Here is a 12,963-nt window from a genome sequence, read left to right on the forward strand (position 1 = left end):
TTCATTGGTTTAATGCCTTTAAAAAAGGAGGAAAAAAGTGATAGTAACAAAGCCTGTCAAAGATAGCAAAAAAAACTTATAAAACCACATATTAATTAATTCTTTGGTACATAAAGATAATTTCTCACCAATAAATGTAAATGTATTAGATAATTCTTCATTCTCCTTCAATTTAACCAAGCATAACCTGGTACTTAAAGATCTTTATATTAATAGTTTGGTAAGATTTTGCCATTTTAACAAAACATAATTCAAAATTATTTCACATACAACACACTTAAAACCTTTTTTATATCCCAGTACGAATAGCTTTAGATAAAACCCGATGTTTTCGACCAAAAGCTCTGTCTTCGTCGGGCTATTGACCGGTATAAAATTCGAAAGTGGAATTTGAACAACGCGTTTAAAATTATTTTAAATTCCAAATTATTTAAAAATTGGAAACTAATGACTGACGAAGACCGAGTTTTTGGTCGAAAACGTCAGTTTTTATCTAAAGCTATTCGTACTGGGATATAAAAAAGGTTTTTAGCGTGTCAATTTATCCTTCCCGGGGATTGTACGAGAAGCTGGTTTTTATTTCACGTACTTTCATTACCGGCTTTGGTTAGTTTCTTTCTGTTAATCTAACGACCGTCCCGAATTTTTATAGGCCGTGCCGACGGCGGGCAATTGTTCTCGTTTCCGACGTTATTTGTCGTCGTTTGTTTACAAAGAGTATTTAAAAAATTTCTACGGTAATAAAATCTGTGGTGTTTCTGATCCTTCCGTATAGAGTGATAAATTTTCTCGTTCGAATTTTTAGCGTCAGACATTCCGTCGATAATCGACACTAAGTGTTACGGATGGCGACGTGCCGATCTGCAAAAACTAGTATTAAAAAAGTTAAAAAATATTATAACACTTTTTGTCCACGAGTAACTTTTCTCGTCGTTGAGGATTTCGTATCGAATTGGATTTTTCGTCACGTGAGCGAATCCGGAAGCTTCGTACGCACGCGCGGAACGGAGGCCGGATTGGGTCGACCGCGTTTCCGCTTTGTAAATACTGCATGCCGACGTACGACAGCCTGTATAATAATATGCTATTTCGTGAATAAAAAGTTCTTTAAAATCGATTCTTGTGTTTTTTATTTCAATATTATAGGAAAAAAGTAATGAAAAGTAGTAACTATTACAATGGAAATGAGACATAATGACTTTTAAAATTCAAAACCGACCAAATTACATTTTTATTCCATTTAAACATTTACGGTGCATTCGTTATACTTTGGAATCTTAATTAAAACCGTCTCCGAATTCCAGTCGAAATCATTTTATTTACAAAAAAATTTCTGCGCAAAAATAAACCTAACTTATTTATTATACATATGTATGAGTCACTCTATCAGATCACAAAGTCTGGTTAATTGTTTTTGTTAAAAGTGACAAATCAATAACCAAAAACAAAAAAAAATGGCTGGAATGATGAATCGTTACTTTTCGAGCAAATGTCTGGCAATTCGGCTTTACGGAATATTTTAAATGCGTCGATGCCGGCGACCGGATCACGTGGCGGTAAACGAACGTACGTGCCACGGCGTCTGTTCCGGTCGGTTTCGAAATCCGGGTCGAAATTCCGTCACCCCCGGTATAAAAACAAGAAACTCTTTCGATCCAGCACAGAATTCCCATTTTGCAAACTATAAAAAATTGAGCAGGTTTTCTAAAAGTAGACGACGCACGCAGTTTGCATGCACTTTTTCCGATCTTATTTATAGAGTAAGAAAGCAATGGACGACAAGGCAGATCGAAGTCTCGGTCGTTTCGAGCAACACTAAAAATACAGAAATTTGTTTTATGTACACGTATGCCAAACAATAGGCGACTATGCTACGGTGGCAAATGTATGCTATCGAAATTGTTTTCGCAACACTACTTGGCACTCAAAATTTTCTTTATTTTTCCATAAAAATAAAGAAAATTTTTTAAAATAAAATTAAGTACCAATTTTATTACGAGGATAAATATTTAAAATAATATATATACCATGTACCGCATACAGAGAGAAATTATATATATATAATACGACGAGTATTTCCCTGAAAATTAACGTGACTTGGGAATGTACAAAATTTCAAACTTTATTCCTATTTTAAATATAAATACGTACGTATAATTTGAAGCTTATATCTGTATATGTATATAACACAATTTTAATAATCGGATGAAAAAAGAACAACTAAATCTTTTGTTTGAAATTATTCCCAGAACATATAGAAGTACACAACATAAAATGGGAAAAACCAAAATATAATGAAAAACAAAATTTTTATCAAAGGAATAAATACGGTTTTATTACGGTAATACTGTAAATCAACGTTCGATACTACTTAAATTGTATACGGATATAAAATTTCCATCGGCGGCCGTCGAATCGGAGCAAAATTATTTGCGTCGCGTCGGGCCTCCGAGACTGCATACGTGCAAATAATTGCGACCGGTGGAACGATCGGGTGGAGGAATGCAATATCTGAGGTTGCGACGGCGTGGTACGGTCGAAAAGGAAACGCAATTATTTTATTAATGTAATTAAAGAAGTTAAAATATATTACATCTAGTGCTGTTTGGCATGTGGAATGGTATTTTGCAACATAGAAAAAGTTAACTTTGGATTGCCGAAGTTTGGTAACAAAGTCTGCCCCGTTCCGTTCGACCGAATATTTAAAATAAACGATGCCGTCGTCGGCTACGCAAACGAATTTTGGGGCGACCGTCCGTTCGACGGTTATTTTAATTTGGGTAAAAACAGACTTCTCGATAATCGTTTTGCCGGCTTAATGCATAGGCTAATAAATACGACGGGGCGACGAAGTCACGTTTCTCTCGTTCGAGTTTGTTGCACGAACTTCGGTTTTGGCGACGTTCCTTTTCTGTCGTACGGGGAGAGAGACGGTCCGTTCGGGAGCCGCCGGCCACGGACTCTAGTCGACGGCCAATTTTTGTTCGGTCCAAACGTTACCGGAGTTTCTTCGGTGCCTGTACAGTTTCTTGTGGTAGCTCTGAGCCATAGAATTCACGATAGATAAGACGAAATATAGTATCATCGCCAAAACGACTTTCTCGAATGTCCAAGAAAGCCAGCTACTTTCCTGTTAAAAGAAAAAATTTACATTAGTATAACAAAGAAATCTTACATTATTCATTCTAATGCTTATCCAATAATGTCCATTAAATAAATTTCTACTTGTTGAATTCTGGAACAAACATTACAATTATAATTATTCTAGAATGTGGGGAAACAAATTTATATAAGACAAAAGGTGAAATAAGTCAGAAACACTATATGATGATGTGTGTAGACAATTCAAATATTCCAGATTCTAAGAAATAAAGATATAGACAGAGATGACTAGTTCTCTCAACACCCAAATTCCATAGAAAGGTTGTTTACATTTAAAGTGTGGGCCAATACGGTTGTCTCGGTGCAACGAGATTCCTCGGACTCCAGAATTTGGCCACGACGACCCGAAGGACTTCGGGCAAGTCTTTCGGGTTCGAGAGGACCCGAAATAGTCCACTACCGTAAATCCAAAAGTCGGACTTTAGCAGAGGACTAATTTTTGATTTTCCGGTGCAATCGTTGCAACCCGTCTATTTGTGTGGAAGGAAGTGTTTTGCCATTTTTCAACCGAGACTCCAAATTCACTCAATCTCAAAGGCAGGGTGTTTGTTAGAAACATCCAGATTGACGAAGGGCACTATATCCAACCCTCGATAACCTATCACCACAACACTGTAGATTGCAATTTCCGTTACTGAAGTTTTGGATCATTTCTTCAAACCTTCCAACTTGGACTGTCTTGTGTATTTCTGGTAGGACACCCAGAAAGAACACAGTTTTCAAATGCACAGGGTTTCTGAAACAGTTATGACACACAAACAGAAATAGTTTCAAAAAATATTTGAAAAATCAAAACACAATGACTATTTCGTGCTACCGTATTAATATATTTTTGAAACGACTTTTGTCATCCGTCGACTTACTTATGTCGTATTCTTATCTTTAAACATATTGTAGAACGAAGCCAATTGGTTTTACTTTACAACACACTATTTCAAAATGGGTTATACGAACACAGCTTCAAAGTTGGCATTACAGGAACAGAATTTATTTAAGTGAACAGATTCGTTCCTTTTTTTCTTACAGACATTATTAACTAACTATTCAAATTATTTAACATTTTTCAACATTTTTATGACGTCGAAAAAATATTAACAAATGTACTTGATTTGCATGAAGTTTGATGTGCATTTTAAAAATACAAGCATTTAGCAATAATTTCAGATACATGCTAAACTAATTCGTGTTTTCTTTAAAAAATAGATTTGAGGCTAAAGATTTTTTTAACAATATTACAAGACTCGCACATTTATAAACCAATCGATGTCGTACATTGACTGAAAAATAAGTCTAAGCCGTCCGGCTCCGCGGAATAACATGTAAAAACGAACATGCGAAGACTTCGTCCTTCGTCTTTTACGGGAGAACCGGATCGACGAGCAAGACTCGTTCTTAGACCGGAAAGTGTTAAATATCCGTACGATAATTTTATTCCGAGTTTGTAAAATAATTTAATTTGACAAAAAATTTACTAACTTGATGTACGGGACTTCCTATTTTACGATGCAAATTGGCCTTTTGCTTTGCCAGAAATTCTTCAAATGGTACTTTAAGATATCCACCTACATAAGGAATGTGTCTGTAATGCAAGACTGTCAGTTAATATTTTACAAACAATTTGAAATTTTAAAATTCTTACAATACAAAATTTAAAAAAATGAATTAGCTAAATATATCTTATATACTAATCCAACCTATAAATCTGAAGTAAGTAATATATTTGAACACACACATTTATGATTAATTGTGGGCCCACAATCATTTCTTTACAGAGTGGTTCTAAACTATGGAGACAAACTTCGGGCAGATTTCTGGCAGACAAGGAACAAAAATGGTCCTATCAATATATCTCTAGAAATGCACTGGTGCAGCAATAGGCCCACTTCTGTCTTCCCGTTTATCGCCGATAGATTAGTTGAGAAAGGCCTGCTCGGTTGTCAGATCTCAATCCTCTTGATTTTTACTTGTGCAGACATCTAAAAAGTGTCATGTACACTGAACCAGTTTCCAATGGATGTTGGAGCAATGTTTGGATGCTATCTGTTCATATACAGGCAGGAACACTCAAAAGAGTGCAACATGTGACAATTTGCATCAAAACCCATGAAGGACACTTCAAACATCTATTGCTACTCTGCTTGATATACAGGTGTCCCATAAATTTGTAAATAGTTTAAAAATTCGTAAAAGTTGAAAGAATTGGTATATCTGAATGCAGTTTGTGTAAAAATTATTCTCACAAAGGGGGATTTTTTTGGGTAGAGAAAAAATAGTTCAAATTTTTGTCAATAGAGGGCACCGAATGCAAGAAAAATCATGGAATTGTACAAATTTCAGTCTTACAAAATGCGGAGTGTACAACGAACAGCTTATTTCTGAATTTTCCCGTTACTGGCGCCGACGTACGTTTTTCATTATGATGTCGACGTTGGTGGATAAAGCACTACCGGTGAAGTTGTTTTATCTCTGCCACGAATTGCCGGCCGAAACTTTACGAAAGTTTAAGACGCAGAAGAGAACGAAGAACGGTTCGGGTCCAATTACTCCTGCCGCATTGGTTTCCCTATTACGACGTTTCGAAGAAACGAGAAATTTGAGTAATCGCCCACGCAGTGGTGAACTGCGTTTATCGAAGGTCCGTACCTCCGACGCGGCTTGGCAAATGGAGACTCCGAGAAAACGGTCGACGAGTGCGGTAAGTAGCGCACGAGAATTAGCACGAATAACTGGAATATCAAAGATGTCGGTATTCCGCATCCTTCGTGGTGTGTTATGATTGTACCCACATAAGTTGCAACCACTGCACCAGCTCTTACCAAATGACACAGCTAAGCGAGTGGACTTGGCAAATTGGGTTTTGTCGAATATCGAGGAAGATCCACAATGGCTGCTCGATATCTTGTGGACTGACGAGGCTCGTTTTTCATTGCATGGAACAGTCAATACCCATAACTGTAGAATATGGGCAAAGGAGAACCTACATGCTTACATAGAACAAGTGCTGTGATATGTGTGTAAGTATAAACATTTGCCTGCATGCAAATAAACATAATTTTTCCATGATTTTCTTGTGTTCGGCACCCTCTATCGACAAAAATTTGAACTATTTTCTTTTTCTCTACCCAAAAAATCCCTTTTTGTGAGAATAACTTTTATGCAAACTGCATTCAAATATACCAATTCTTTCAACATTTATGAATTTTTAAACTATTTACAAATTTATGGGACACCCTGTATATACAGTAGAACCTCAGTTATCCGGATTTTCGATTATCCGGATTGTTCAAAATAAACAAAAATTTTACAAATTTGCTGATTTGCACTTGGCGAATTGCGACACTGTTTATGTGCGTGATGGAATGCATAACTTTTTTTGTTCTAACAACGTCTCACCCGGCACAGTGGTCGTAAACTTTTTAATACATTTTGCATCGTAATAAAAATATAACATACATATTTATAAATAATTTATATTCAAATTACATTATATCTATGGCCCAGGGCGACGTGGGCCACCGCCCACGGCGTCACGGTCCGAGGGGCCTCACGCCTCGCAGGTTTATGCATTACGGTACTTAAAAACCGTGAACCCGACAAAAAAATTTTACTTGTCATAAAACAATAAATAGTCTGCATTTTTATGAATAAAAATTTGACAGTTTCAACTGCTTTTTCTTTTATAAAATCTGTTTTCTTGCACCACCAGAGGGCCTGGCAAAATGTACCTTGCCCAGTGTTTAGATGTCGCCACGAAGTGGTTTGAGAGCCAAGAAGAGTGTAACTCGGGACAACTTATAACTTATATGTCTTAAAAGTATTCGTGATTATCAGCTTCACAAAGAACAGCTAGCTTTAAACAAAAATCGATAATTGAATTTCTTAATAAAAAATAATTTAATATTGAAGCTATATGTAAATCTAGACAAATAAAAATTATTCATACTGTATGTACTGTAGTACATGTCTTTACTGTCAATTATTATTTTTTTCCTGATTATCCAGATTTTTCCTTATCCGGACTACTTTCATCCCCAATTAGTCCAGATAATTGAGGTTCTACTGTATATATATGCCATACTGTTGTGCAATATTATATTATATCCTGTGTGTGCAGCTTGTGATGCCTATTAGTGCCAGATACCTGGTACCAGTGCATTTTTGGACAATGTTAAATAGGGCCATTTTTGTTCAGGAATCTATTCCCAAACTTTGGAACCACACCTTGTAAATCATAGACTTACTGCAGAAATCCATCAAGTCCAAAAATATTAAAACTGAAAAAAATGCAGCTTTGTATGGTAATAAATTAACAGAAGAGAAGCAAAAATATTCAGACTAATAAATACATTACAGGCTAAATTTTAGTGATTTTATAATGCTCTGAGTGAAATAATAAAAATTTTTTGTAAGGAAGGCCTAAAATCTGAAAAAAGCAACTTAAAATCTCAGAAGTGAGTAAAAAAGAGTCTAATAATGAAAAATGTCTGAATGGTGTTTGAAAAAACTATTTTAGAAAAGGAATTATCCTAACCACAGTATGTGGCTGGTTAAATTAAAACTAAGGCACCAACTAATATTTGAATGAACAAAAAATCAAATGTACAGGCAAAATAAGTAGAGATACTACACTACACATTAAGCCTTCACAAGGCTCAATCGTCGTCTTATATATATAACCCGTTGAATGCGTGTCTGTCTGTCCGTGTAACGTTATGCCTAAAACGGGCACTAGAGGTGCCCCTATCGTGTGCCATATTTCAAACATTTACATTAACAATATAAATTATTATTATTTATTTGGCCAATAACAATATAAATAATTCAGTATACAGGTATACTTCGAGTTATGTCGTTCTCGCTTATACGTCGTTTGTCAAAAAAGTATATGGAAAAATAAAAATCCAGTTTAAGTCATTTTATTCGACTTTACATCCGTCCGCCACGAATATTGAAATCGTAATATCACTAGAAAAGCGTTAAAAGCACATAAATTAAAATATGTACATTTACAGTAAATGTTAATATAATCTTAGTAAATCCTAGAGAACGAAACATGAAAATATGTGTTATCGTCTTATTTAGTGGTCTTTAAGTGGTCATTATTGGCATTTTCCACGGTAGTTCCAATATCTACCATTTTACGTCGTTGTCGGTGCCACTCGATATTGGTAAATTTAACATAAATTAGTTTATTTTCTACTATCGCAAAATAATTTTAATAACTATTTGTTATTTAACCTTAAAAAATCATCTTATTTTAACATGTCTTAGAGAAACCACATTCACAAATAAAGAGTCAGTACAGTACAATGTACTGTAAACATCACTAAATTGTAAACATGTACATTTACAAGTATGTACTGTATGCATGTACATGTATTCGTAAATTTAGATTACTTTTTTCTGTACTATATTAAAAACTAAAATTTATTTGTTTGTAAGCTTAAAATAGATTCTTATTGACCATATATTATTAAAACTGCATATATAAATGAAATACAGAACTGGGAATGGTAATTTGTGGTTTAGCTTAGTGACAAGTAAATTCGACGCCATCGTCGCCTCTCCTGGAACCAATTACCGACGTAAGGCGAGGTATACCTGTATTTGTAATAGGAATTTATTATTGTCACAAAATGCCTGTAACGTGCACTAGGGGGTGAATAACAAAAATACAGATAGTTTTGAAATAGGTTTGAAAATTATATAGTGGATGCCCGGAAGGTAATATTTTAATAATAGAGCATAAAACTGAAAACTGTACCCAGGGAGGTTTAGAAATTAAAAAATTGAAATAACTAGGCAAGTACTATACTGAAAGTGAAATCTTTTATAAAAAAAAATTGGGAGATAACTGCTATTCCATTTTTACTAGGCTGTAATCATGGCAACCACACATCATTTTTTCACTGTTTTCCCCTTTGTATGGCCCAGAGAGAGAAATTGCATTTGTTGCATAAATGCAAATGCAATTTATGCAATCAAAACATTGTGTAAATGTATAATCACCAAATAATAATCATCATAGGTATGGCCATCTTCAGATCATCCATAATACATCTGTCTCATCAATATGAAACAACACTGCATGAATGCTTTACTGAAGAAGTTTGGAACAAATAATTTATTATTTGAAAACTCAACATTTTGTAAAATGGATGAAAAAAATCTAGGTTAATACGAACTATCTAATTTTGAATATTTGGCATGGTATTCTTGTTTCTTTGGTTGATAGCAAGTAATCAAAACTTTGCCATTCTTTAACATTAATAATATTTCTCTCTCTTGTTTTTTAGTGTCTTTTATTACACTCATTGCCATAAAAATTAGTGCATCAAGAAGTTGTTATTGTGTTACTGCAAAACTTGGCATGCAGATATGAAAATGATTAGTCATAGCATGATGGCTCATTGTATAATGCCAGCAGAAGGCATTAAACTGCATCTCTCTTGGCTTATGAAAAAAGTGCACAATGTATAACACAAAGTATTGTAACACAAAGACATGTCTGGTAATACAGCATCCCTCTACAACAGGTGTTTACCTGTTGTAGAGGGATGCTGTATTACCAGATATGCCTTTATGTTGCAATTGAAGACCATATAAACAACTAACTGAGCTGTGAGCTGAGAGGGGAGAGGATCATCAGGTTGAAAGAAGCCACATGGTCATCTTGCCAAATAGCCTGCCCCCTAGGCCATTCTGACAACACTATGAGGTGGTGTTGGGACAAGTGAATAAGAGAAGGAGCTTACACACACTGTGCCCATGATCAGGACACCTTTGGCAGACCACTAGCCAACAGGACCGCCTGGTCCTCCGACAAGCGCACACACAGCTGACCATATCATTGTCCGCCATCCAGACAGGAAACTGTGTTCGGATGGTGGGCAATGATATGGACAGTCTGTCTGTACTATCTTGAAGTGCCTGGGTGAGGAAAATTTTGTATTGCAATGGCCATTGTGTGTGTTGCCATCAATAGGTAGCCACCCATTGTCTCCAACATTTGGAGTGGTGTCGCTCCTGGCAGGATTAGACCACAATGGAGTGGAACCAGGTCATCTAGTGACAAATCCACATTCAGTTTGAGCACTGACGAAGCTGTGTTTGTGTCTGGAGGCCCTGTGGTGAATCTGCCTCAATCCTTCCTATACTTTGGAATGGCACACTACCACATAGTTGGTGTGATGGTCTGGAGTGCCATCACATATGATAACTGGTCACCTCTAGTAGTGATCCAAGAAACCATAACAGCCCAGCAATATGTTAGTGATATCCTGCAGCCACATGTGTTGCCTCTCATGCATGGCTCCCAAGAGCCATTTTCCAACAAGACCACTTATAGCAAGGATGTCACAGGACTGCCTCCATCATATTGCCACATTTTCCTGATCTGCCAAGGTCCCCTGATTTGTCACTTATCAAACATGTCTGGGATCACCTGGGATGCCAAGTCGGACAGCCTAGGAGTTTGGCCAAACTATAGGACCACTTGCAGCAATTGTGGTCAGAGATGCCACACGATACCATAAGGCACTTGTATGCTTTCATGCCCATCCGTATCATGTCATCTGTTCTTGCTAGAGTTTGCCCAACAGGGCACTAGAATCTCCTTTCATTTGTAATTTTTCCTGCAATAAATGATCCTTTCATTCTGTAATCACTAATATCATTGTTACTCTCACACATGTACTGTACAATTTTGCTTGATTCTGACAACTCCTTGGTATGCTAATTTTTATGGCAATAATGAGTGTATGTCTAAAATGTAGTATTTCATTGTTTAGTGTACTGTACAAATACAGTAGAAACTATCTGTCGGGTCAGGACTGAAGCCATGACATAAGAGTAGACAAATGATTTTTTTTTGTAGTGGTAGGAAGAATTTATTAATTTACAATCCACAATTAATACGCAATGCTATATGTACAGTACTGTACAATCAACTAACTGTTTATTTGCTGTACAATGCAATACAGTAGAGCATCGATTATCCGACTTAATTGGGGACGGGTTGGTCGGATAACTGAAAAGTCGGATAACCGAAAAGTATGAAAAAATACATTATTAGTATAGTGCAGGGATGGCGAACTTTTTTGAGTCTGCGTGCCATATTATAAGCATACTTAGCTTCAAAGATGTTAATGCGTGCTAATGTCTTAGACTTCGAATAACGATATTTAAAGAAATTAAACGAATACGCTTTAATTCCAATAAATGTAAAAAATCTGATTGAAAAAAAGATGATCAGGTGATAAATAGAAAGGATGATTGAAAAAGACAGAAATCATGTGATACAATACGTGCCAGATGATTTCTCTTACGTGCCACAAGTTTGCCATCCCTGATATAGTGTATTAGGCCTGGTTTAAATACTAGCCTCCCTTTCATGGTCAAGCCAGTGCTGCCAGCTAAAACACGCAAAAATTTAACAAAAATAATATTAAAGTAGCCAAGACATAACCAAATATTGTAGCACCACATCACTAGCGGACATTTGAATTTGCCGACTAGAACGCGGTCGGTTAACCGATAAGTCGGATAATCGATGCTCTACTGCATTTATATGCAATATAGTACCTTAACTAGCATACTAGCAAGAAATCAAAAAATACAGTAATTCTACTGTATTTCCCAAAACTGAATTTAGCACTTCACATTTAAAAGAGTGACAGATAATCAAATTTTTACTGTAATACAAAATGGTTATATTTTATTATAGTATTTCTCAACTTTTCATGAAATTCAAACCAAACTTAACAAAAAACTATTGGAATTTATCAATTTTGACTTATTACATTTTTGCTATTTTTATAAACTACATTAAATTATTTAGTGTAGAAATAAGAAAATTTAGTACACTGTGGTTCTGCATAATACAAGGGTAATCCTAAAAGTAAGGTCTCCTATTTTTTTTTAGAAATACAAAGAAACATTTATTTTCAATAATTTTATATCATTTTAAAGCTTTAACATTTATACATAATCGCCATTTCGGTCAATGCATTTTTGTAGACACAGTGGCAGTTTTTGTATGCCCATGTCATATCGCATGTCGCGGGATCCATCTTGCTCACACCTTCCGATATTGCAACTTTTCCATTAAAATCTTACGAATGTTGCTTCAGGAAACCCCAAGAACCAAAATGCAGAGATCATCCAGAGTGATCCACCGATTATCATGCATGGTTTGCTCAACTTTCACGACTGTCTTGTCGGAAATTCACGGTTTCCTGTTTCTTTCTTTGTCGTGAATTTCAGTACGACCAGCTGCAAACTCCCCACACCGCTTGCGGATGTTTTTGACATCCTTGCACAACTCGCCATAACTTCCATCAATTGGCAACGAATTTCAATCGATTTAAGATGACACGGCGGCAAGCTGGTATGACACGGGCATACAAAAACTGCCACAGCGCCTACAGAAATGCATTGACCAAAATGACAATTATGTAGAAAAATAGATAAATGTTCAAGCTTTAAAATGATGTAAAAATTATTAAAAATAAACATTTCTTTGTACAGTCAAACCTGTTTTTATGCGGTGGATAGGGACCGCATAAAAAAAACGCATTAAAAAAAAAAAAACGCACGAAACTTTACGAGTGGCTATAAAAAATAGTTTTCGCAACACAATTAAAAAAATATTTTTTTTATGCGGTCAACAGGGACCTCATAAAAAAAGTCTCACATAGAAAATAACTCAAAACCGTACGAAATAGAATTTATTGACAACAGATGTCAGCACTTGACTGCATCATCTCGTCTATCGTCTGTTTTACATATTTTTGTCCAGGT

General features: G+C 35.7%; 1 protein-coding gene across 2 annotated transcripts in view; it reads right to left on the reverse strand.

Moving 5' to 3' along the window:
- Window positions 1-1,113: 1,113 nt before the first annotated feature.
- LOC136983812 (vacuole membrane protein 1-like) overlaps window positions 1,114-12,963 on the reverse strand; it is a 69,451-nt gene continuing 57,601 nt past the window's right edge. For both annotated transcript variants that reach the window (XM_067280676.1, XM_067280677.1), the window contains exons 11-12: window positions 4,639-4,741; window positions 1,114-3,130 (exon numbers count right to left, since the gene is read on the reverse strand). In XM_067280676.1, the coding sequence (XP_067136777.1) occupies window positions 2,963-3,130; window positions 4,639-4,741 (271 nt within the window). In that variant the 3' untranslated portion in view covers window positions 1,114-2,962. The remainder of the gene's footprint in view (window positions 3,131-4,638; window positions 4,742-12,963) is intronic.

This window comes from Centruroides vittatus, unplaced genomic scaffold (assembly GCF_030686945.1).
Source record: "Centruroides vittatus isolate TY-2023 unplaced genomic scaffold, ASM3068694v2 contig_89, whole genome shotgun sequence".
Classification (NCBI taxonomy): Eukaryota; Metazoa; Arthropoda; class Arachnida; order Scorpiones; family Buthidae; genus Centruroides; species Centruroides vittatus.